The sequence below is a fragment of the Castor canadensis genome, chromosome 11, assembly GCF_047511655.1.
Source record: "Castor canadensis chromosome 11, mCasCan1.hap1v2, whole genome shotgun sequence".
NCBI classification, from domain to species: Eukaryota; Metazoa; Chordata; class Mammalia; order Rodentia; family Castoridae; genus Castor; species Castor canadensis.
The window spans coordinates 44,070,001-44,095,149 of NC_133396.1; the positions used below are offsets into that span (position 1 = coordinate 44,070,001).

The 25,149-nt window shown below is 49.9% G+C and overlaps 2 protein-coding genes across 12 annotated transcripts; both read right to left on the reverse strand.

Moving 5' to 3' along the window:
* Positions 1-1,378: 1,378 nt before the first annotated feature.
* On the reverse strand, positions 1,379-19,345 carry Flot2 (flotillin 2). Of its 10 annotated transcripts, none has more exons than XM_074046484.1 (11): positions 19,156-19,345; positions 11,304-11,385; positions 7,867-7,957; positions 5,150-5,273; positions 4,593-4,711; positions 4,364-4,477; positions 4,144-4,263; positions 3,849-4,063; positions 3,232-3,415; positions 2,786-2,935; positions 1,379-2,512 (listed from the first exon to the last, which is right to left on the reverse strand). In XM_074046484.1, exons 1-11 carry the CDS (start codon positions 19,202-19,204, stop codon positions 2,357-2,359), a joined length of 1,404 nt encoding a protein of 467 aa, XP_073902585.1. In that variant the 5' UTR covers positions 19,205-19,345; the 3' UTR covers positions 1,379-2,356. The 10 variants fall into 10 exon arrangements, with proteins under 10 accessions (XP_073902585.1, XP_020033875.2, XP_073902586.1 ...); XM_020178286.2 differs by lacking the exon at positions 7,867-7,957 and adding an exon at positions 6,233-6,323 and having other exon boundaries at positions 19,156-19,342; XM_074046485.1 differs by lacking the exon at positions 7,867-7,957 and adding an exon at positions 6,233-6,323 and having other exon boundaries at positions 19,140-19,259.
* Positions 19,346-19,404: 59 nt separating this feature from the next.
* Positions 19,405-24,109, reverse strand: Dhrs13 (dehydrogenase/reductase 13). Of its 2 annotated transcripts, XM_074046491.1 has the most exons (6): positions 23,872-24,109; positions 23,671-23,789; positions 22,986-23,105; positions 22,581-22,704; positions 22,097-22,408; positions 19,405-20,491 (listed from the first exon to the last, which is right to left on the reverse strand). In XM_074046491.1, the coding sequence occupies exons 1-6, from the start codon at positions 23,996-23,998 to the stop codon at positions 20,040-20,042; spliced, it is 1,254 nt and encodes a 417-aa protein (XP_073902592.1). In that variant the 5' UTR covers positions 23,999-24,109; the 3' UTR covers positions 19,405-20,039. The 2 variants fall into 2 exon arrangements, with proteins under 2 accessions (XP_073902592.1, XP_020033879.2); XM_020178290.2 differs by lacking the exon at positions 22,986-23,105.
* Between the last annotated feature and the right edge of the window lie 1,040 nt (positions 24,110-25,149).

The window sequence follows — 25,149 nt, forward strand, 5'->3', positions numbered from 1 at the left end:
AACTCAGGGTTTGAACTCATATCTTAGCTCTATTATTTGAGAACCACACTGCCAGTGCATTTTACTGGTTATTTTGGAGATGTGGGTCTTGAAAACTATTTGCCCAGGCTGCCCTTGAATGGTGATCCTCCCAATCTCAGCCTCCTAAGCAGTTAGGATTACAGGCATGAGCCACCAGTGCCCAGCTTAAAATGATACTTTTAGATGGGTGAGATGACATCACTTTTTTTTTTTTTGCAGTATTGGGGCTTGAACTCAGGTCCTACACCTTGAGCCACTCACCAGCCCTTTATGTGTTAGGTTATTTTCGAGATAGGGTCTTACAAACTATTTGCCCAGGCTGGATATGAACCATGATCCTCATGATCTCTGCCTCCTGAGTAGCTAGGATTACAGGTGTGAGCCACCAGTGCCAGGCTCTTCTGCTATTCTGACGTTGCTATTCTTTGATCATGCTACACACTATGAATGGAATGGTCCTCATTCAGATGTCTGCATGGCTCATTCCTTTGTCTTCACCCTTGCTACCTTCTCAGTGAGGCTGTCTTAGGACACCTAAAATCACAGCACCCTTCCGAACTTGTCTAATATACCATATATTTTTGTTTTTTGGTACTGGGGCTTGAACTCAGGGTCTATACCTTGAACCACTCCTCCAGCCCTGCTTAGTGATGGTTTTCTTCAAGATAGGATCTCTCCAACTATTTGCCCGAGGCTAGTTTTGAACTGAGATTCTTCTGATCTCTGCCTCATGAGTAGCTAGGATTACAGGCATGAGCCACTGGTGCCTGGTTTAGTCACCTGTCTTGTCCACTGTAGTTTCCTTAGCGTCTAACACCTGACACATAGTAAGCATTTGATAAATTTGTAAAATAGGGGCTGGGAGCCAGGTACCCTATCTTGAAAAAACCCATCACAAAAAAGGGGTGGTAGAGTGGCTCCAGGTGTAGGCTCTGAGTTTGAACCCCAGTACCACCAAAAAAAAAAAAAAAAAAAAAAAAAATTACAAGAATATTGAAGCCCAGAAGAGGAAGTTACTTACGCAAGACAAACAGAACTGAAATCCAAAAGCATCTTGACTTCAGTATTCAATGCATGAGTTGATGACAATCAAGCACCATTACTGAGTAGGGTTCAGGACTGGCACAAAGTATAGCAACCTCCAGCCTTCAAGTTTTAGGTCTGGCCTCAGTGCCAAGGCTAATTCTTGTCTTGCCCCAGTCTTGGGCAAGGTCAGTGTGCTGGTGCCCCCAAGTGGCTAGGGTGGGGAAGAGCAGGAGCCCCTTGATACTGAAGGGGTATATAGGTAGTAGTAGTGTATGCCTACCAGGTTCTTTGTTTCTAGTCTTTCCCCTTATAGAATATACAACACAAGGGGTGGGCATAAGAGATCTTTATTTTACCAGAGGAGACAGGCAGTGGGGCAGTGCAACATCCAAGCCCCAGACCAGACATGCAGCATCCACATGCAGAACAGCTACACAGGCTGGGGCAGGGCCAGGAGTGGGGACTAGGACCATGGGATACCCACAGCACCTGTGTTAGGATGCTTGGGCCCCGGGCTCTTCTGCCTCCTTTGGCACAAGGAGAGAGAACTGAACTGCTTCCCATGGCTGGAACCCCATCACTCTGGCCAGGAAGAAAGATGGCATAAGGGGAATAGGGTTTGGCCAGTCACACAGCAATTGATTCTGTACAGGGTTGGCACAGTCTTGCTCACTGGAAGAGCCCCATACCCAGGACAGCACAGCACTAGCAGGAAGAGGGTTTATACATTTTCCTGTCCCCAACAGGGCTAGACCTCGACCCCAGAAAGGCTTAGCAGAGTTGGGACCAAGATCCACCCCACCTAGCAGGGACATGCCAATGAGGGGGACTTCCCTGAGCACAAGCAGGGCCTCCTAAGGCAGTAGTAAACTGAGGGAGCTGCTATAGACAGGAGGCCTTGCCCCTGTGCCCCTGGAGTGGGGAAGAGAAAGAGATGTGAGAGGAGGCCTGGGCCTGGGGAGGGATGAAGTGATGGGCAATGGCCCTAGGCCCTGCAGGCCATGGATACTCTGGCCTGGAAGGGCAGGAGTGGGTGGGCTGTGGGCTTCCTGGGAGCAGGGCTTAGGGCTGGGAAGCCAGACGAGGAGAGGGGAGAGTGGCTGTTCTACCCAGAACCCCTGCACCCATGCTGGGCTCTGGCTAGGGCCACAGGGAGGATAGATATATGAAGAACTTCAAGGCACCAGGATTCTGAGGAGCAGCAGGGCCACCCCGCAGAGACAGACAGTGATTACAATAAACAGTATCTTCAACTTTAACTACATGATGTATGCAGGGGGTGGCAGGAAAGGGGGAGAGAAAAAGACAATTAGAAGAAGAGACACACAGGGAGATGAGAGTAGAAAAGACAAATTAGATGAATGTGGCAGTGAAAGTGAGGGCATGGAGTAGAGAAGAGGAAGTGTAGACAGACAAGAAAGGGAAGACAGTCAGAGATGGCTTGAACACGCAGCACTTCTGGTCCCTACAAAATAAGGCACCAGAGTCAGTAACGTTCCTGTTGTCCCTGTGGTGTTCCTGTGGTATTAAAACGGGTGCTGGAGGAGGGGTGGGCAGCTGCGGAAGGGTGTGGGTCTACAAGAGCCTCACACCTGTGCACCGGTGGCATTCTTGATCAGGGGTATCTGTAAAGATGGGAGATGCAATGAGGCATTGGCTGTGGGGCCCTGAACCCATCTGTCTGAGCCATTCTAGTGGGCTGTCCAAGCACTCCCACCACATCCAGGAAGATACACACCTTTGAGAGGTCCACACCAGTGAGGGCGTGCACAGAGGCAGGCAGCTCTGCCAGCAGCCGGTTCACTTCTGATGTCACCTTACTGTTGTCCCCACTGAGGACCACAATCTCATCAACTTTGGTCAGGGGGGCAGCGATTTTGGCAGCAATCTAGGAGGTGGAATGGGAGGAGAGTGTGGTTAGCATCCTGACTCCATCCACTTATCCTGTACAGCACCTCTCCCTTCCTTCTCCAAGTCATTCAAACCCAGAGCAGTCTGGGTGGCCTTAATTTGAAAGGTGTGCAAATTAAGGTCCATGGGCCCCAGAGATGGCTTGGGTCTGTTGGAGGGTCCCTGCTGAGTATGCTCTTCACTTAAGCTTTCTGACCTGTGGCTGTTAATAACTAGGCCTAGAGAAGTTCTGGCACTTGCCAAAGGAGACTTGAACTTGGGTGGTAGCCTTACCTGGGGTAGGGCCTCCAGCACCAAGGCCATTTTGGCTGCATCCCCATATTTCTGGTAGGCCTCAGCCTTGAGCTTCATCCGTTCAGCCTCTGCCTTGCCCATCGCCTCAATTACTGCTGCCTCTGCCTCCCCGATTTTGCGGATCTTCTCAGCCTCTGCTTGTGCCAAGAGGACTTGCTTCACCCTGGAGGACCCCAGGCCAGACAGATCAGTTGTAGGTGCAGAGTCCTCTCAAGTCTTGCCTGGAAGCTGACAAACCCTCCAGCCCTCTCTTTTGGTGGCTATCAGCCATTAGAGGTTGGAGACACTTGAAGGGCAGTGCCCTGGCCTTTGGCCCTGGCCAGGGAGAGGACAACAGCTCCCAGTTGCAGAACTTAACCAGGAGGCCCCTGTGCCAATACTATCTCAGGCGCTGTAGCCTCCTTTATCTTACTTAGTTTTCCTGACAATGGGCCTGTGGGAGAGATGGACTTAATCTGCTTTAAAGTTGCAGACAACGGAAAAGCAGCTTCCAAGCAGTGATCAGGAGAGTGGACAGAGCACACTGATGGCAGAGGAGCATGACTAACCCCAGGTCTTTGACTAACCCTGGCCTGGCACCCCTATGAATCTCTTACTTTTCTCCCTCAGCAATCTGCTGAATGCGGTGGGCCTCGGCCTCAGCAGGGCGGCGCACTGTGGCAATGAGTTCCTTGTCAGTGCGCAGGATTTCCTGCGCCTCTACAGCTATCTGCTTCTTACGCTGCACGACCTCAATCTCAATCTCTTCCTGCCGGATCTTCTGCTGCTCTCGGGCACCCTGAAGTTCATAGGCCAACTGGGCCTCGGCAGTCTGAGATAGGAGAGTCAGCATGTTAGAGGCTGCTGAGTCCTGAGCTCTGGGCCCCACACCAGAGTGTCCTGGCTTCTCACCTTCACGTTGACCTCCTCACTGAAGGCTGACTTTTGCAGTTCAAAGGCTCGCTTGGAGTCAGCAATCTTTGTGTCTGCCATGAACTTCACATCCAACATCTCCTTCTTGCACTCAGCTTCCTGGGAACAGGAGAGAGGTCCTGAGCATCACCTGAGGGACCACAGCCCCATAACCCTTAAGCTCCCTGTCCTGAGGGCTAGAAAGGAAATCTTCACATACCCGGATGCCTGCGTCCCGCTCAGCCTCGGCCACACCAATGTCAGCATCTCTCTGGACTACTGCAGTCTGTGTCTTGCCCAGGGAGCTTAGATAGTCCACTTTGTCATACACATCCTGGGAAGGGGGAGAAGTAATCCTAGGGAGCAGCTATGGGCACAAAAGTGCCTTTTCACCTTGTACCCATCTTCTAGATGAATGCTGCGGGTACAGCCTTCCTATCACAGCTCACCTTGATGGTAAAGCTGAGGATCTCGATGCCCATGCGGCCAACATCAGGGGCTGCCACTTCCCGCACCAGCTTGGCAAACTGGTCTCGGTCCTGATAAATCTGCTCCACAGTCAGGGTCCCTGGGGGCAGAGGGATCATGGATCAGCTCCCTAGGGACCCAGTAAGCTGGGAAAGAGAGGAAGCATTCAAATGCAAACAGGGGTCAAGGATTCTGAGCTGGGTTTTCCTGAGATTCCTTCTCATCAGTGTTTAACACTGAGCCTCCTTCTGCAGAGTTCAGACTGAGCAGACTGCTCCCATCCCCACCCCTACCCTCACATTCTCTCCTTTACTCAAGTTACCTGGAGATTGGTTTTGTTGTTGTTCTGGGGCTTGAACCCAGAGCCTCTTGCATGCTAAGCATATGCTCTACTACTGAGCTATACACTTAACCCACCTGAAGTTTTGAAATTAAATACCTGGAAAACACTTCAACTTAAACGTCAGTGGGGCAGTCCCCCTGCCTAGCCCTGAACTTGTCCTTGTTCCCGGTTTTGAGAGACTGGGCAGGGCCTCACCAAGGATGGAGCGCAGATGCCCCTCTAGGGTCTGTAGGACGACATTCTTGATGTCTTGCACATTCTTGCCCAGGAACTGCTCACAGGCCACAGCCAGGAGCTCCTTCTCCGTCATTATCTTCACCTGCCAGGGTCACAGAGGTGCATGAGCCAGACTGGAGGGAGGAAGATGGAGGCCCCAAACCTGTGCCCCTCCCCTCCTTTGTCAGACCTGAAGGCCCTGGAGCTGCAAAAGGGACTGGAGGCTCCTAGTAGGGAGATAGCAGCACAAGGAATTCTTACACTGAGAACTTGTCTTCACTGGCAACCCCAGGTCCTGATCTGGGAGTGAACCCAGGCGTTTGGGGCTTGTCTCCCTACCCCTCGAGCCCTCTTTTCCCTTACTAGCCAACTCTTCCTTTGCAGCCTTCCCACATGTGGGAAGCCCACAGGCTGAGAGGAGAGAGTATGAAAAGGAGAATGAGCAATAGGAACACAGACAGACAGGTAGACTTAGAAAGAGCCTAGACAGGGCAGGAAACAGGTCCCAGGGGTACAACTGATGGTGCCCTTGCTTCTCGAGTTATTTGGCCAGATCCCTCACTAGAAGCCTGTTAACACATTGAAACTCACTGTCCTGTGAACTGAGAGTGGATTAGGGTAGGGTACCCCTCACAAACTCCCAGCTGGGAATAAACCACAGCTTCTGACTCCCAGAGCCCAGAGCTCCTCTGCCTCACTGGCCCTTTCTCTCTGGGCTACCCTTTTACCCGCTGCCCAGGGAACAGGGGAAGTCTGGACTCTGGGGCCTGGCATGTCCAATACCTGCAAAAAATGGGGGTGGGTTAGTGAGACAAGAGACCTTAGCACTGGTTCTGTCCTGCGAGGGCTGCTGAGGGAGAGAAGGAGTATCTGTTAGTCCTGTTGGGTGGCCAAGGGGGCCAAGCGAGCATGTTCCACTGGTGATGACCCTCTCTTTGGGGGAATGGAAGGGGCACTGGAGAGAGACTGCCCGTGGCTGCTGTCCTCTCCTCCTCCCCCCAAACCCCAGCATGGGGATGAGACACCTCAATGGACATGCGTGGGGCTGCTGAGTTACTATACCTGGGCGACACCCGTCACAGTTAAAGCTACCCCCTCGGCCGTCTCTACGTCCTCGCAGCGGGGCTGCAACGTCATAATCTCTAGGGAAATCCTGCCAAGAAATGCAAAACAGGGGCATGGGTCTGGGGGCCCAGGGCCTGGGGTGTGGGAAAAGTCCAATACCTCACTGCTCCAGCTGGAACAGGTCCAGGTGAGAAGGAATCTCCAGGAGTGTGTGGCTGGCAGTATGTGAAAAGAAGGTAGTGGGAGGGAAGGGGAGGTGCAAGCAGCTCCAGGGGAAGTAGGGTAAGTGAGCACACACATCTTCCGTGCAGGTCAGCCTGGCTTGAATTGTGAAAAGAAAGTAGGAAAGAAGTGGCTGTGGTGGACTGGGGACAGGAGAACCTAAGTGTAGCTCTGTGTGTGTGTGTGTGTGTGTGTGTGTGTGTGTGTGTCCCCTAGGACAGCAAACAGGTGCAGTACTCCAGGCTGTACTCCATGGAGGCTATCTGTGAATGCCATCTTAATGTTCCCCAAGGTCCCTTACTTATTTCCTGGGTCTACTCAGCACCTTGGATGCCCAATGAGGCATCCCATGCCTAGTAGGTGGGTATGCTGGGGATCTGCCCACTGCTGGGCCAACACAGAAGTGATCCTGCACTTGCCTCTTGTCATGGGAGTCCTGTCTAGCCCCTCTACCTGGCCACAGAATATGACTTGAAGCCTATGCTTTGGTATTGGGCCTAGGTGAGTCATACAGAGAATGGAGGCTCATGGCCAATCAGTGTTAACCCCAGAAAGGGTTGATGTGCCTAGATAATCTGACTCCTCAAGAGTCCACATTCACCAGCTTAAAAGGCACCTGGGCATTAGAAGATATCATAAGTATAGTAGTGGGTCTGGAGGGCTTGGGGCTGCTTTTAAAGGAAGTAGAGAAAGGCCAGGACCCTACTTATTCCATACAAGGTGCTCCAAGCCTCTTTTCAGACCTCTGCACTGAACCTACCTTTCCATGACTATAAAGGCTGATGAGATGGGGATGGTATCCTTTCTGACTAGAACTGGCAAAGATGGGTAAAGAAGGGAGTGGTGGTGCTGGACTTTTGCCTGAGAAGGCTGAAGGCCAACTCAGTGCCAAGGAAGGAGAAAAATGCTGTTTAGGACTCTTCCATTCTGGGCTGTTCTACCAGTAACAGGCTCTGAGGAAGCAGGGGCTTTTGGATGTTCATTGCTGCATTCCCAGTGCCGAAACCAAGAAAGTGCTCAATAGAAAGAGCTGGCAAATGAAGCAATGAAGATGGGAATCTATACATTACAGAGAAAGCACTTGCAGTTGCTTAACAATCTAGCCAAGAACAAATTTCACCAGCTATGTCTGTGCAGTGATGAGTCTTGGGATCCAATTACACCCACTGGCCAACTTGAGAAGAAATTCCAGAATCTCTTGCTCTTTTTCTACCTATAGGCCATGGGCAAAGGCAAGAGTCTTGGGGACCTACGGGATCCACCCTGCTGCTCAGAGCAGCAGAGATGGGAACAGAAGGGAGGGAGGCACACCCTCAGGAAGGGAGTCCATCTGGCTCCTGCCTGCCAGGCCCTGCAGGGCAGGAAGAAAAAAAGGTTAGACACAGAGGAGGAAGCAGGTGGGTTATTACCTGTGCAACCCCTGTTACGAATAGCGGAACCCCCTCCGACGTCTCAATATTCTCACAGCGACACAGGATGGTCATAACCTCCAGAGACAGTCTGAGGAGCAGCCAGGGGGTAGGGAGAGGTAGGGACAGGAAGGGTAGGAGGGGACACAGCAAACACACACAGTGGTTACCAGATAAGCACTGATGCCAGACACATGGGGGTAGGGTGGGGGTGCTCTCAACACTTCAAAACCTGTTCCCCTTCCCCTGCCTCGGCCAGCTCAGTCTAGAGCTACAGAAGAGCACAGGCATCCCCTTGCTGGTCTGAGACTTCCAGGTCTCTTCTTTAGCTTCTATCCCCTTTCAATGAGGAGCTACTGGGCTGGAGGAGATGTCTGCTAATGCCCTGGGCCTAGGACCTAAGGTTAGGAGGCCTGTGTACAGGGCATTCAGGTTGCCCACCACTTCACTTTCCCAGGAGATTCCTGCCAGAGTCTGGAAAACTTAGTCTTAGTTCCACCCTCCTAACACAGGAGAACCTGTGTTTCTAAAAACAGAGAGGAGGTGGCCATTGTGGAAATTAAAGAGCCACAGCAAACACTGAATCCTGCTTGGGGCATGAACCCTCCAGGTTCCACATCACTAAGAAGGCAAATTAGGGTCAGAAAAGCCCAAAGAAAACTTTAGATGTCTGATGTGGGGATGGGGGATCAAGAAAGTATGCTCCTGCCAGAATACAGTGCGACCAATGGAAGATAATGGAGTGTTTTACTTGGAATTTCCAAAGTTGGGCATAGGTGGAGAAAATAATACAAAGAAAACAAGGTGCCTCTAAGTTACCTGGCCTACTCCAGCTATGCATGTGCATGTATAAGGTTGGTAGTCCAGGCACAGGCAGGCTGTGGATAGTGTGGAAGGGTTCATCAACCCTGAAAAAGGAAGGGAAGATAGAGGCTGGGACTCAAGGGGAAGAAGCAGATGGATGAGGGGTGGTGAAGAGGAGTAGTAGGTTACATGGAACACCCATCGCAACCCAGGAGGGGCAGCCTGCCTGTAGTCTCTGGCTATGCAGACATGCAAAGGTTGCCTTCATTTGAGCCACTAAAACTAGTAGTCCCTTGGGCCTGAGAGGACTTTTTTTTTTCCAGTGCTGGGGATTGAACTTTTGCACATGGAAGGCAAGGGCTCTACTACTGAGCTACATCTCTAGTGTTTGAGAGGACTCTTGACTCAGTTCAAACAGGAATCCACCAAGGAGAGGGAAGCAGGAAAAAGAAAGGAAGGAAGAGAGGGAGGAAAAGAAGAAGGGAGGGAAGAAGGCTGCAGCTCAGATGCCAGAGGTGGAGAATTGCTCAGGTAAGGGAGAGAGAGCTGCCCACATTAGGGCCTCAGGATAGTATAGGATGTTGCAGCAAAGTGCAGCAAGAAGCACTTCACTAAACCTGGAGAAACAATGGCTAACACTGCAGGTGGGTGACATACAGGATAGTTGTGGACAATCCCTCAAAAGGGAGGTAAATATGGAGGCTGAGTTAGAAGCCTCTACTCTGACCTCAGAGTCTCTTACCAGCCAAGGGAAATAAAGACCCCAGCTTATAGAGATGTCTCCCAAGTGGGCGTGGGGTTGGGGAAGGGTTTCTGAACCTGAGAACAATCTCCTTCCTAGGATGAGGTACCAGGACCCTCAGCTCTCACTTTCAACCTGCTGTCAGGGAGGCTTTCCCTCCTATCATGGGGAGACAGGAGTGTTGCTCTAACAATGGATGTCTGCACAGAAGAGGTCTCTCGGCAAGTCAAACTGTCTGGGCTTGGCTTGAAGTCAGGGACTGCATGTATGTGGGCTGGCAGTATCTCTGGAGAGTGCTCCCTTGACTTCTGCCAGGCCAGCTAATATGCTCAAGCGTGCCTAGGACTTTGGAGTGGAGGTGGTGACCACTATTGATTACTCTCTGATACTTTTGGCCTTGGACCAGAAGAGTCTCTCAGGATCCCTCAGGTCAGGCAGGGTAAAGTGAGGGGAGAGATGAGAGAGTGGAGGGGGTTATAGGGAAATGGATATGGTTAAGAAGTTGTGACATGCTTCCCATCCCCTGACCTTAGAAGTGCCCTCAGTCTTCCAGAAGCCTCAAGCACTAGCAGCTTGGTTCAGACATAGGCTTCTTCCTGCTGACTGGTGGGGGCTGAGGTGGAGGGGATTTCTGCCGGAATCTTCATTGCTTTCCCTTTGGGATGCCCAACCCCTTCTAACATGCCCACATCTTCAGAGCTCGGTTTCCCAGGTCCTGACCTGGAAGGACCTATCCTCTCCCCCATTTCCTATAATCAGAAAGGGGATGATGATGGAAAGGTAACTGGCACGCCTCATCTCCTAGGTGGGTAGTAAGGCAGCAGGAAAGGCTACATCTGGTCCTGCCCTTGAGCTCTGGAGGTACCAGCAGGGAGAGCTAGATGTGAGCCATCTGAGGAGCTGCGATCTCCCTTTTGTTAGTAATTCTTTCTTCTTTTTGTTTTCTCTAGTAATTCTTTTTATAGATTTATTAGGTTTAGACCTGTCTTGACTGGCCCTAGAACCGATTCCTTCTATCACTACCCCTTGTCTTTCACTGCTGTCACAGAGCACTTCTGACTAAACATCCATTCTCTACCATTTAGCCCTGCCTAAATTGTCCCAGGTCCTGCACAATCAAGGGTTTATATAGGAGCTCTTTGTCCTTTCTTCCCTCTGTACATCCCCTCCAAATGGTATATAATTAAGACTTTCTTTTGTAATAGGGGTTGAACTCAGTGCTTCACTAGGCACATATTCCATCATTTAAGCGATGCCCTCAGTCCTAATTAAAACTTTTTTTTTTTTTTGGTACTGGGGTTTGAACTCAGGGCCTACACCTTGAGCCATCCTTTTTTGTGATAGGTGTTTTCAAGATAGGGTCTCTCAACTTACTTGCCTGGGCTTGCTTCGAACCTCGATCCTCCTGATCTCTGCCTCATGAGCAGCTAGGATTATAGGCATGAGCCACTGGGACCTGGCTCAGCTAAAACTTTTTGAGTAACTTTTTTTTTTTTTTGAGACAGTGTCTCACTATGTAGCCCAGGCTGACCTCAAACTCATGATCCTCCTGCCTCTGTCTCCCAAGTGCTGAGATTACAGACATGTACATCACTACTGACAAGTCTTCTTGATTGTGGAAAGTGAGCTTCTGCCTGGGGGTGGCCCTGAATTTTCTGTGACCTCTAGTAGAAAAATAACACCTAATAAGGAGGTGCTCACAAACTTGTGCCTCCTGCATCCTTGGGCAGCTAATTTTACCTGTTCCTTAATGTCAAACCCCACCTCCAACCATATAGAAAGTGGAATGGCAGATACTCTGGTTTGGCCTGTAGGGTGAAGGGAAGAAACTAGAAACCTCCCTCTCTCTTGCCCACCAGGATGACAGATTCTGGAGACCCCAGGCCCTTACCTCTGAGTGTCGGAGATACACCACCAGGCCCAGGCCCAGCCGCCAAACACGTACTGTTTATAGTCGGAACCACAACAGCCCCCTGGGGAGCAAAGCAAACCACTGCTGGTCAGTCAGTTCCTGAGTTTACCTATCCCCAACTCTAACAGCAACTCTGGCCCTTTACCTGTACTGAGATTTGACAATGGCTACTGTTGGGTGCCAGGTGCTGAGATTATACATAAATGAGAGATAAATTCTCCCTACCCTTAAGGGATTTAGAATCTACATTGGTATGTAGGCAATTTGCACAAAAAGGATATTCACTGAATAGTTCAGAATATAAGTGCTTCCAGAGGACAGGTCAGTGGACAGAAATGGAAAAGCTTCCATTTTCATTCAACTATTAATTTATTTATCCAACAAACAAGTACAGTTTTTTTTCTGTGCTAGGGATATAAAGACAGACACAATTCCTATCTGTCAGTAGGTGAGGCAAGGAGGAAGAAAAGTCTCCAAGTGTTTCCTAGGATATAATGCCATGCAGCTTACCTGCTATCATGGTAGACTGGACAGAGATGCAGGGGAACAGCACTAGGGGCTGGTAGTAGGGAAAGTCTTTGAGCCAAGATGACAGCCTTACTGTGCCTGCAGACACATCTCAGTGAGGCTGCCACTTTACTCTCAGAGTGTCTTTGCTCACCTTGTGGAAGCAGGTGGGGAAGGAAGAACTTAAAACTAAGATCCACTTGTGGTACTAACAGAAGTGAGGAGAAAGAGAAAAGGCTTCAAAAGGAAATGGTTCCTGGAAACTGTGTATCAGTTAAACAGCTAATTCAGCCATAACCCAGATCCAGGCTATGGACATGCTCAGCACATTCTTCACCCAGAAATAAGACTAATCAATTCCTGAAGTTCTTGTTGTGTACTCCTCTGTTAATAACAAATTACTCATCAAGTTCCAGGATGCTTTAGTAAAAACTGGGGAGGGAGTTGACTTGGAGTGAAAAGGAATGTACAGGAAACAGATGAATTGAAAGAAATAAAATTTGAGGGGAAAAAACTTTGGGTTTTCATGAAAGCTTCAAGATGTTTGCTTTCCAAGGCTAAGGGTCTAGGTAATTTTCTAATGCTGGGTTATACATTTTTTTTTTTTCCCGTTATTGGGGTTTGAACTTAGGATCTACACCTTAAGCCACTCCACCAGCCTTTTTTTGCAATGTTTTTTTTTTTGTTTTTTTTTTTGAGATAGGATCTCATGAACTATTTGCCCAGCGGGCTTCAAACCGTGATCCTCCAGATCTCTACCTCCTGAGTAGCTAGGATTATAGGTGTGAGCCACCGGTGCTCGGCAGGGTTATACTGTTTTTGAGGACTCATGGCAGTGGACAAGGCAGGAAGAGGGACCGAAGCCAGATTATGGACAGTCTTCTATGACGGCTAAGGAGCTAAGCATGTGATGGGAAGACATGAGGGGACTTAAGCTGGGAGGTGACAATGGCATTTTAGAAACAATATCACTTTGCACAAGGAGGAAGACTCTGAGGTCAGGAGACTGGGTAGATGTCTCCTGCAGTGTAACCCAGGTGTTTTGACTGGTGGCTGCTATAGGGGGATAACTTCTGAAGCAATCTTGCCCAAGAACACTTTCTGTACTGAATGGTGGAAATGTTCTACATCTGTGTTGAGCTACTAGTCATGTGTGGCTGTTGAGTTTCACATGTTACAACACTGGAGTCCAGGTTTAGGTATAGTAAGGCCAAAAACCAAACAAGAGACTCATGAGCACAGATCCATGACCCACCCTCTGCCCTTCTACTCACCTTGTCCCCTGCCATGAGTCCTCAGAGACCCTATAATCCAGCTACAGAAAACTACCCAGATCCATGGCAAATATCTGAAGCTTTCATGAAAATGAAAATTAGTGAACAATGGTGACAGCATCAAACTGGGGACAAGCTTTGGATGGATGAAGGAAAAGGAACAAAGACTTTCCATACCCCTGTCACTTTTTTTTTTTTTTTTTTGGTGGTACTGGGGCTTGAATTCAGGGCCTATACCTTGAGCAACTCCACTAGCCCTTTTTTGTGATGGGTTTTTCAAGATGGGGGTCTCACAAACTATTTGCCCAGGTTGTCTTTGAACCTTGAGCCTCCTCATCTCTGCCTCGGAAGTAGCTAGGATTACAGGGAGAGCCACCGGTGCCCAGCTTCCTGTCACTTTTAAGTGGGGTGGGCTTGAAAGGTTGGAAAACAGGTGTCTGGGCATCTGAGACTGCTCATGGGGCAGCCAATCCCGTTTGCTGGGTTTGTCACAGTGTACAAAGCATTGGTGCATTTTTTTCCTTTTTGCAGTACAGGGGATTGAACCCAGGGTCTCCCAATTGCTAGGCAGTGCTCTACTACTTGAGCCATGTTCCCCTTATAACCTGTTCCCAGCTCTAGCATCTGTTGAACATCCCTAACCTGAAAATCCAAAATCTGAAATACTCCAAAGTTGAATTTTTTTTTTTCTTTTTGGTGGTAAGAGGGGGTTTGAACTTGGCCTCATGCTTGCTAGGCTGGCGCTCTATGACCTGAGCCACCTTATCAGCTCTTTTCAGTGTTGGGTATTTTCAAGATAGGGTCTTTTGAACTATTTTCCCAGGCTGCCTTCGAACCTCGATCCTCCTGATCTCTGCCTCCCAAATAGTTAAGATTACAGGTATGAGCTACTGGCACCCAGGAGAATTTATGTATTTTGTTTGTTTTTTGAGACAGGATCTTGCTATGTACTCCAGGCTAGCCTCAAAATTCATTATCCTCCTACATCAGTCTCCTGAATGCTGGAATTACAGGTATGAACCACCAAGCCCAGCTCAAAATCAACTTTTGGAGCTCCAAATGTATGCCACAAATGGAAAATTCCACACCTGACATCATGTGACAGGCTGCAGTCAAAACACAGGCACACTAAAATAATGTATGTAATTACCTTTAGGCTATGTATATAAGATGTATATGAAACAAATGAATTTAGTGTGAGTCTCATTCCCCAAGATGTAGGCAAATACTCCCCCCCAAAAAAAAAAAAAAAAAAACCCAAGAAAACCCCTGAAATTGAAAAAAATTTTAGTCTCAAGCATTTCGAATAAGGGATAGTCAACTTGTAGCCAAACCAGAAATTCAGGGTTCAAAGAACATCCCCTTATAGTGTGGCGGGAGCAGTAAGAGGTCTTAGGTCTCTATTTCTCTTCGGTGGGAACACCTGTCGACAACAGGGCTGCTGTTCAAGGTAAGCCTTTGTGGGCTTTTCTGCCCTAGGAGGTGTTGGTGGGAAGTCCTCTGAGGACAGGCAGCCAATTTAAAACCCAAAGCATCTTGGGATCAAGTGAAACTGGAAGAGGGCCAAAAAATCAGCTTGTTCTGCATCTTCTGGCCTGGTGGGGGGTGGGGCATGGCTACCTAGCCCCAGTGGCCTTTTTGATGTGCTGTGGGAGGAGGTGGGGGGCAGAGAGGGTTTGTGGGGGGACATGGAGGGTGTCTACCTTTACCTTTCACTTAAGTCTCTTGACCTTGGAGCAGGCTCCTGCAGCTAAAGCTGGGCCTAGGCCAAGGACAACATACTAGGTTCCTAGGGGCAGCAATAACAGGAAGCTGGGAAATGCAGGCTGCCTGGCCCCCTGGAGCCTCCTTCCAGCTTCCTGGTCACTCTGAGCCCTGAGCACCCTTCCCAAGGCTTTTTGTTTTTTTTTATTGATGTGGTTTTGAGACAGAATCTCACAATGCAGCCCAGGTTAGCCTAGAATTCATGATCTTCCTGCAGGGCCACCATGCCTGGGTGGTTGGTTGTAAGGGAACCAGTTAGGTGCCTCTTCCTTGACCTCCCTTCCTCACAACTCATCTTGAGACCTTTGAATTTCGCCTAATTTTATTTCACTTTCTCTAAACTAAGTTGCTTTTCCTTGGTCTGTACTCAATCATGCTGAAGCAGCATAAAATATCCCATGTTAACCTCTGTTTTACCCTCTCTGCCTCTCCAAAGACAAAGTCCACCACTGCCCTCTTAGGCGCAGTCCCTTCCCTTCTTGACCCTCCTTCACCTTCTTCCTACTGCAAGACCATACCCTCAAGAGGTTAGCCCCTTTTGAGCTATAAATCCCTTTAGCAGTTCAGCAATGTTTAAGGACTCTTTCTCAAAATGTTTACAAAGGCCTAGATGTGTGGTTCAAATGGCAGAGTGCATGCCACACAAAGCCCTGAGTTCAAACCTTAGTTCTGCACACACACACAAAAAAAATTACATAAGAAAAAATTATATTGAACACTGACAAAATGCTAACACAATCAAATGCGTGATTCAAGAATATGTACCTTTTTATTAATACATTAAATAAGATCTAGTGGTAGATCTAATTATTATCTTTTTTTTTTTTTTGACTCAGGGCCTTCACCTTGAGCCACTCGCCAGCCCTTTTTTGTGATGGGTATTTTTTTTTTTATTTTTTTATTTTTTTATTTTATTTTTTTTTTGATTCTGGGGGTTTTGTTTGTTTGTTTGTTTGTTTTGATAGTGGTCTCACTATTTTGCTCAAGGTGGTTGTAAACTCCTGTACTCAAGCTGTCCTCCTACCTCCACATCCTCAGTAGCTAGGACTAAGCCATCGTATCTGGCTTTATCTGTTTCTTTTTCGTGTTTTTGAGACAGGGTCTTGTTAGTAACTGAGGCTGGCCTTGAACTCACTGTGCAGCCCAGGCTGACCTCAAACTCATGATCCTCCTGCCTCGGCTTCCCAAATGCTAGAATTATAGCCCTATGTCACTACACCTAGAATTTGATCTGTGTTTTGATTTCATAAATTTTATAGGTGAGAAAGGTTCACATACTGAAGTTGTTCCAAAAATACTTGAGGTTTTTCAATTATTGAATCAATATCCATTTTTAATTTTAACTTAATTAAAATCACATAAAATGAAATTTCATTTACTGTGTAAGTGGTCATTTCATACCACTTTACCCTTTGCCATCTTGCTCACTAGCTATGTTCCAGTGCCTCTTATATCTCATTGGTAAAAGTAGTTTGCTTGGATCAGAGCTGTCATTGTTTAGACATGTTACCTGTAAGCAATGGTCAGCAGAGCAGCAATCAAAATTGTGCAAATTTGTATTTTCACTTCCTCAGTAGTCACGTGTGGTTAGTGACTACTATATGAGATAGCGTTGTGTAGAATAAAGCTGGGATAGCATTGTGTAGAATAAAGCTGACAGCTGAAGTTGTCAGCTAAGGAACCCTGAATCAAGGGTGGACTTTCAGTTATCTTTCCAGATAAAAGGAATGAGAAGAACTGTTGCACTAAAGTCACGAGGACTGCATTTTAAAAGAAGCTCATGTTGGAGTTTTGTGCACTATGCAGTCTTTCCAGAAAGCACATGGAGATAACCACAGCCTTCTATGCTTCTCAGTGGTCCTCAGGTTGAGATGCTATTGGTTCCTGGAAACTGCCTTCTGTTGTACTGTGTCAGCACTTGTTACTGATAAATTAAATCCATGCAGAGCTTGACCAGTATTTGAAAACTATGAGCCAGGCACTGGTGGCTCATGCCTGCAATCCCAGTTACTTGGAAGGCTGAGAATGGTAAGATCACAGCTCAAGACCAGCCTGGGCAAAAGTTCAAGAGACCTAATCTCAACCGATAGCTGGACATAGTGGTATGGGCCTCTCCTTCCAAGCTATGCAGCTGAGATCAGGAGGATCATGGTTTAAGGTCAGCTTGGACAAAAAAAGTTTATGAGACCCCATGTGATGGGTATTTTTGAGATAGGGTCTCTCAAACCATTTGCCTAGGCTGGTTTCAAACCACAATCCTCCTGATCTTTGCTTCTTGAGTACTTGGATTACTGTATTAATTTCAAAGTAGAGATGAGTGTCAATGATTTTTCAAGGTACCTGCAACAACTACACCGTGGGGGAAAATATCTGCTAATACTATCCTGGCCTGCGTCTGATATTCATAATCATAGGAGACAATTTCAGTTATTAGTGAGAATAAAATTTGCTTTTGTAGAGCTGGGTCCAACCCAGGGGCTTGCACATGTTAGGCAAGTATTCTACCACTGAGCTACACCCCCAGCCTCTCCTTTAAAAATTTCAAAAGTAGAAAGAGAGAAAACAGTTTTATGTTATATAATGGAGGGAGATCAGACAGTAAGAAAAGATGACCACAGGATTTATCGGCATACTCTTGAAATTGGGCTGAGTGAGATGCCTTTGGACTGAAAGGCACGTCTGAGGGGCATGGTAGGCCAGTGGGGCAGGGCCGTGAGTAGCTGCCCTGCTCTGCTCTGCTCTCCTGGAAAGTCACCCTCTGGAAAGAGATGCACTTCAACTTGATTGTCTCAAATCCCAAGATACTATTATGCTAGCCATTATCCCACTCTACCCTTCTTTGATTCCAGCACCCTTGATGCTTCACTTGGCTTCCTCTCCCCACCCCTGAAACAGCTTCCAAGCCAGCAATGCTTTGGATCTGACCTGAGGACCAAGTCCCCAGTAAGTGGAAGGTGACAGAGCAGCCCATCTCAGAGGCTCCTCTCATTCTGTAATCACAAGAGTTTCTACAAGGACAGAACTGAGGCTCTTGTCTCTTCAGCCCAGAGTCTGGCTTCCTGAAATAAACTCCACAAGAAAAACAAAGTGCAGCCAGGTGTGGTGGCACATGCTTGTAATCCTAGCGCTGAAGTTGAGATAGGATTGCAAGATCCAGGCCAGCCTTTTTTGAGAGACTCTTGTCAAAAAAAAAAAATTCATTCCTAAAAGCCTGTTCTAGGGGTAGGGACTGGGAGACAAGCCCCAGTCTTACAGAGGAATAAGTTGGCCTCTATGCTCTTTAGGGTCTCCCTCCTGTCCCCAAGGCTATCTCTGGTCTTGGGAGTGAGGCAAGTATCTTATGTCCTCCACAGGAGCAGGGTTCTGGTCCTGAGGAGAGGGTGGGGATGCCTCAGTAGACATCATGATTTTGAGATCCAAATTAAGCTTAAGACTATGTTTTGGGGTGAATTTTTTTTTTTCATTTTTCACACCTCTCAAAGACGGGCAGCTTTAAGCTCTAGCTCAAGGCTTCTACCCTCCTTGGTAGCCAGCCCTACCATCAGCACTAATGATGCGAAGTAAGACGGTAGCAACAGGCCCCTCCCCGGCACCCGGGACAGAAGCTGAACCACCCGATGGCTCGAAAGGCTTTAGTTACCTAACACAGTGTAAAACTGCAGCCTTAGGACAAGATACACTCCCCCCACCCCCAATGCTGCAGTTCCCGAACCCCACCCAGACAGAAATTTTGGAGCTTGCAGCATTTCTGCAATCCAGAGCGGGGTTTCCCAACCTGTGGAGGCCGCACCCGCGTTTCCAGGGCGGGTAATGCCTGTAACACCCAGCAAGCCGCAGCCTGTTTGGAATTAACGGGTCTGACTACGCCCCAAGAAAGGACCGGCGTCTCAGAGCCCGTCCCCACACAGGCACCTGCCCTCCAGAACTACGCGCCCCATCCCAGTTCCGAGAGCTAGAATCCAGCCAAACTGCTGTGTTCCGGGAACCACTGGTCCCCTCTCGGTGGAGCGGAGGGGAGGCCTGCCTAGGGAGGAGGCGGAGAAAGGAAGCAATAAATAAATACAGGAGGACATTGTGGGAGGGGGAGTCCCTGGTGGGTGCCCGCGGGCACGGAGCCCGGGAATACGGAAGTCTCTTCAGGAAGGGGTCTCAGGTGCGACTGGGGGGAGACAGCGCCGTGTGCACGCGGGGCACTCAGGCCCAGCACCAGGCGCCCGACCTCGGCCCCCCACCCTCGGAGCCCTTCTCTGTCTCCCCAGCACCCACCTACCTCGCCTCCCCCTCACCTGAAACCACCAGCGCCTCGTTGGGCCCCACCGTGTGGCAATTGCCCATGGCGCCGACGGGACGGAAGGCCCTCGGCCGCACGGACCTGGGCAGCAGCAGCGGGTCCGCAGCGTCGGCCGCGCCCAGCCTATCTCGCCACCCCCAGCGGCGCCGCCCGCCCGCGCCCCTCTGTGGTCGCAGCCCCGCCGGAAGTGTGGCGGCGGAGGGCGGGGCCGGCATGTTGAGAGAGGCAGGAGCCAGCGCGCTGGTCGACAGTCAACTTGCTTTATTACCGGGGGACTTAGGCAGTGGCTAGCCCTACAGCACCCCGGAAGGCATCTCCCTGCTTCCTCGGGGGGGCACCTCCGCAACAACTGCCCTACGCTGCCTGACCTTCCGACACTCAGCTTACAGCAGCGGGTCCTGGTGTCAGACTCCTCCCCAGGTTCAAATCCCAGACCTTGGTCTTCTTATAGCTGAGTCCTTCCCTCCAGACTCTAAACCCACCTCTGCGAAATGGGAATAACTACCTAGCTAGATGGTTGCAAAGGGCTCAGTTCAGTAATGCTCAACGTTGGCAGTGCATCAAATCACAAATTCTCTGACCCTGCCCCAGAGCTGATCAGAATCATCCAGGATAGGGCTGGAGATCTGAAACTCAAATTCCTGAGAAACACAGTGTCAGATTCATTACCCTCCACCCCTGAATTTGGGGTTACTATCTCTCTTAGGAAGAAGTAGTTATCCATTATTTCCTTCCACCAGGAAAAGAGCTCCCCAGGACATACCTAGAGGCCCCAGAAAGTAATCACGGAGGTAAAAATGGCAACTCCTGGGTGCCCTGCCACACAGCTAAGGTTTTCCGGGGTCAGGAAGTACTACAGAAAGTATCCTGGCCTGGGAGTTAGGAGCCTTGGGGCTCAGGCTCAGCTTTAACCTGAATTCGTTGTGTCAACTTAGAAAAGTCTTGTGACCTCTGCTTGCCAGGGGAAAATTCAGAAACTATGGGCTCTTCAGGAAGGGAGGTGCTCAAAGAAGATGGGGCCCCTGGATCCTCAGGCTGGATCTCTTCATCAGGGTTGTCATCCTCCACAGGCTCAAGGCCTGCCAGCCTCTTGCTGGCCTCCCATAGCCTGTGGGCTGATTGGTCATCTCGGGCAGCTGGGGGCACTTCCTCCACATGGCAGTTGGCAAAATATCTGCCACTAAGGGGCTCAATGCCTTCCTGTAGAGCACAGTACAGGGGTGTCTGGGCACCCCCTCCAGGTGTCCGGAGCACTAGCCAAGCCAGTGGGCGCAAAAAGGGGCACAGCCATCCAGGAACGTGGCGTAGGAACAGCTCTGAATTCACAGGCCCTGTGAGCAAGAAAAAATTGGGGAAGGATAGTGGGTGAGGGCCCAGAGTGTAAGTAGCAGGAATAGAGCTGGAAGAGTATGAGGGCAGAATCTGGTTCTAGGGAACCAAGTATTCAGGCCCCTACAAGGTGACTTCACTCATTTCCTACAGGAAGCCTCTTCTTCCCCTCCATCCAAATCACTGGTGAGGCTGGAGGTGTGGCTCAAGTGATAGAGCACCTGCCTAGCAAGTGTGAGGCCCTGAGTTCAAACCCCAGCTCCACCAAAACAAAAACCAAAAACAAATCGGGGAATTCCCATCTCCTAGATTGTGGTCATGCTGTGCCCCCTGTCTCTCAGTCTCTATCTTTTCTTCTAGCTTGAGCCCCATTCCTTTGGTTAGCCAGCATTTATTAAGCACCTGTGGTACATGAACCACTGCTTTAGGTATTAGAGATCTGGAGTTGTTATAAAAGCTTAATAAGGGTTAGTTGTGGTTATTATTATCTTTATAACTACTAATGAGCCTTAGGCAATGATTTTCTAAAAACACAGTATGATAATAGATGGAAGAGCAGATCTTGTTCTCCTGGTGCAACCTATCCTTGAGTCTGTCCACCAATTATCCCACTTAGAGTGAAAGCCAAAACATTTACAGTGTACCTCCAAATCCTGCCCGACCTTGCCTGGCTCTCCTACCTCATCTCGTCACTTACCTGCTTACTCTGTTCTAGACACATGAGCCTCAAGTACACCAGAAACTTGTCTATGGGCCTTTGTACTTGCTATTTGCTGTTTTCTGAGCTCTACTCCAGAAAGATACATGGTTCATTCCTCATCTCCTTTAAGACTATGCTCAACTGTCACCTTTTCAGATGTCTTCCTTGACTCCCACTGATAAAATAGCACATCCTGGCAGCACTCCATATTCTTTTACTGTTTTATCTTTCCCCATTACTTTATACCACTGTATATATTCATTGGCTGTCTCCCCTTGCCCCAAATTAGAATACAACTCTAGGGTAAGATCTTTGGTTTTTTTTTCTTTGTTTTTGGGTGCTGGGATTAAACTCAAGGCCTCCTGTAGGCTAAGCATGTGCTGTACCACTGAGTTATGCACTTCAGTCCGAGGTCTTTGTTCTGTTCACCATTATATCCCCAGTGCCATGACTAAGGCTAACATGTTGTAGGTACTCAGCAATGAATAACTGAATGCATAATTATTAGCTACCATCATCACCATCATAACATTTTGTTTTTGCAGTGCTGGGGATCAAAGCCAGGGTCTCACCCATGCTAGGCAAGCATTCTACCACTGAGCTCCATCCCTGACCCCCATCATCATACTATTATAGCCAGCTTAGTCAGTATAGATGACTTGGTGGAGTAAAACCTGGGTCTTATTCTTGCTATACCCTATCCAGTGGTCATACCAAGCTTGTGGTGTGAGAGGAAGAACTCAGACAAAAAGAGCCAGGTTCCAAGATCAGCAGGGAACAGGTATCTCCTTGGACCATGACTCTTCCTGCTCTGAGATCCTGTGATTCAGTGGGAGGCTGGGGGAGCACAGGTTGAGGTAAGGATGGGAGAGGAGGAATAAGGAGCAGCCAAAGAGTCAGGCCTTACCTGGGTGGGCTGCATAGCAGGTAATACCAGTGCCCTCAAGCTGGGTGGCAAGCTCCCGGGCAAACAGTACGTTGGCCAGCTTACTGTCAGCATATGCCCGCAGCTCCTGTCGCCAACCAATCACTGGGTGGTTCAGGCGTGTGAAGTCGAGGTGTCCACGTCGATGGGCGGCTGAGGACACCACCACCACACGGCTAGGAGCACACATCCGCAGGTGGGGCAGCAGCAGGTGTGTTAGCAGGAAGGGGCTGACGTGGTTCACCCGCAACAGTAGGTTAAAGGCCTCACGGGTCCGGCCACAGGAACTGATCCCTGGGGCAGGAGCTAGATGTGAGCTGCCCCACAGCCCTCAGCATCCCCATGTGTGCGATGGGAGTATGGGGCATCCTTCCCATGTGTCTACTGGCCCCTGGCAGGGCCCAAATGGAGGGGGCAACTGCTCCTGGCCACCCACCACCCCCCTGCAGGGCCTTCTGCCCCTCACCAGCATTATGGATGAGGATGTCCAGCCGTGGCTCAGAGCTCAGGAAGGCAGTGGCAAAGGCCCGCACCGAGGCCAGACTGGCCAAGTCCAAGGCCATGAAGATGACCTCATTGTTCCCACTCTCCTGTGGAGCGGCAAGGGCTGGGATTGTCACCAGGCACCTCCCTCCTCTTCCCTCTCCCCAGGCGCCTAATTCTAAGAGTCTACCTTCTACTATAACTAAAATCTGCCCCTATGCACTAGAATGTAATGGAATGTATGTGGATTTAAATTCTGATTTTTCTTATTAGAGTGTGACCTATCTTACAGAGTTATTGTGAGAATTGAGTTAATATATGTAAAATACCAGTCAGCACTGTGTAGTATTTGCTATTACTATTATCCCCTCCCTCCACTATCACTTACCCTAAAATCTTCCACTTTTTTTTTTTTTGACAGTCTTCCAATGTAACCCAAGCTGGCCTCCAACTCACCATCCTCCTGCTTCAGCCTCCCCAGTGCTGGGATTACAGGTGTCACCACAACCTACTGTAACAGAGTTTTTATTGGTCTCCTCTCACCCACTCTTACCTCCGCCAGTCCAGGGACCATAGAGCAATAAAGAGTGCATTCCAAAGGCTAGCCTGCTTCCCTGAGTTCTGCTGTCCAAGCTCCTCAATGAGGGTCTATTAGGGCTTCCAAAACCTGGCCCTGGCTCAGGGATCCTACAATTTGCCCCTCTAAATTGTACTTCAGTTTCATTAAATCTTCCCCCACCAGCTTCTCAAATCAGACTCTCTTGCCTCGGGGTCTTTACACACGCTGTCTGTTCTCTCTGCTGTTCCCTTTTCCTGCTGCTCTTCATTAATCTAACTCCTACAGATCCTTAAACGTCTGGGATAAGAATCCTTCCTTAAGGAAGCCTCCTCCCCAACTTGGTTCTGGAGCTCCTTTCGTGTCTGTCCGAAGTACTCTGTGCCCCTCTGCTGTGCTTAACGAACCAAGGGGCTGTCTCCTCTCAGGAACTGGATCTCCCGCGCCGTTTCGCTCGCCCCTCTTTATCGCGATGTGTCCTCGGCTCACCGTCCCACCTGTCCCCTCTTTCCCTCACCTGGCGGAGGTCGAAGGCGGCAGCCTCTCCGCGTTCCCGGCTGCGGCAAGCCAGCACCACGCGAGCTCCCCGGCGCGCCAGTTCCAGGGCCGTCATCTTCCCGATGCCGCTGTTGGCGCCTGAGGGCGGCGAGTAGGGGCCAGGTGAGCCGGACGGGCCGCGGGCCGCCGCCCGGCCGCCCGCCCACACCCGTGCACTTACCCGTGACCACGGCCGTGCGGCCCCTCAGGCTGCCGATGCCTCCGCATGGCGGAGCCTTCACTAGGTTGTAGTAGACCAGCACGTAAGCGCCCAGCAGCAGCCCCGCGCCCAGCAGCAGGGACTCCATGCCTGCCTACAGCTTTCCGGGTTCCCGCCCGGGCCTTGCCGCCCTGGGTAGCCGCGCAGCCGCCGCCGCCCCGGGTAGCCGCGCAGCCGCCGCCGCCCCGCCCAGCACCGGGGGCGGACGCGGGCGGAAGGCTGGACAGGGGTGTGTGTGCGTGTGCGTGTGCGTGTGCGCGCGCGTGGGTCCCGCGTGTGCGCGCGCGTGGGTCCCGCGTGTGCGCGCGCGTGGGTCCCACGAGCGCCCTCTAGGCGTGTGTCTGCGTCCGCTGGCGGCGTGCCGTGAGCACACCTTCGAAGTATGGGTGTGCTTTGAATCGCGGGAGCGCCCTCTAGGTGTGTGTTCATGTGCCTGCCAGGTATGCACATGGATCTCCGTGCATGTGCCCACGGGTCTTAGGATCGCCCTTCAGGGTGAGTTGTAAACCACGTAGGTGTCTGTGCCTCCAGGCTGCACATGCATCTGTCTCTCTGCCAACGCTTATGCTTGAATGAACATTTCTGTTTACTCTAGGTGTGAATATGCAGCGGAGTCCTTCCCTTCTGGAGTCGCGTGCCATGAATGGGCTGAGTCTCTGGAGAGCCCAGTCCTAGACTCCTTTCCCTCAGTAAACCAACCCTTCAAGTTCTCATCTTCACATAATCCGGCCCTCAGCTTCTAGGATTCTTCCCTATTCAAGGCTAGAGAGGCGAGAGAACAAGGTGGCACTGGTGGTTAGGGTCGTCAGGACTCACTCAACCATTTCCCCTCTATGTCCCTGATCCCACTCCACCCTACCTTTCCTGTTTCTTTCTTCTTTCGTATTTTTGAGATAGGGGCTCACTAAGTAGCCCAGGCTGGCCTTGAACCTTCAATCAATCCTCTTGAGTGCTGGGATAATAGGGGTGCACCACTATGCACCTCCCCCCTCCTTCTGAAGGGAAGCCAGAAGATAGTAAAATCTGTTACTGCACATCAAGAGGAAATATATTTCTGGAATGTTTTTCATAGGTGGCAGAAATAAGTAAAGATGCTCCATTGCTCAACCGAAGTGATTATGGCAGCTTGGTGGGCAAGGACAGCTAGAGAGGCATGGTTAAGGGCACTCTTGGCCTGGTGATATGGCAGGAACTTGAGAAAGCCACCAAGTATGATTTGCATGTTTGGCACTTATGGTG

Bases quoted from the DNA above. Each gene is read 5' to 3' on its own strand.
- Dhrs13 (XM_074046491.1), bottom strand. From the start codon at position 23,998: ATGGAGTCCCTGCTGCTGGGCGCGGGGCTGCTGCTGGGCGCTTACGTG. The intron at 23,106-23,670 runs GTGAGGGAAAGA...CTGTTACAGTAG, and splicing joins CCGCCTTCGACCTCCGCCAG to GTTGTGGTGACACCTGTAAT. The intron at 22,705-22,985 runs GTAAGTGATAGT...GCCGCTCCACAG, and splicing joins AAAAAGTGGAAGATTTTAGG to GAGAGTGGGAACAATGAGGT.
- Flot2 (XM_074046484.1), bottom strand. From the start codon at position 19,204: ATGGGCAATTGCCACACGGTGGGGCCCAACGAGGCGCTGGTGGTTTCA. The intron at 4,478-4,592 runs GTGAGCTGTGAT...CCCCCTTCCCAG, and splicing joins TCCTCAGCTTTACCATCAAG to GATGTGTATGACAAAGTGGA. The intron at 4,264-4,363 runs GTATGTGAAGAT...TCCTGTTCCCAG, and splicing joins AGCGGGACGCAGGCATCCGG to GAAGCTGAGTGCAAGAAGGA.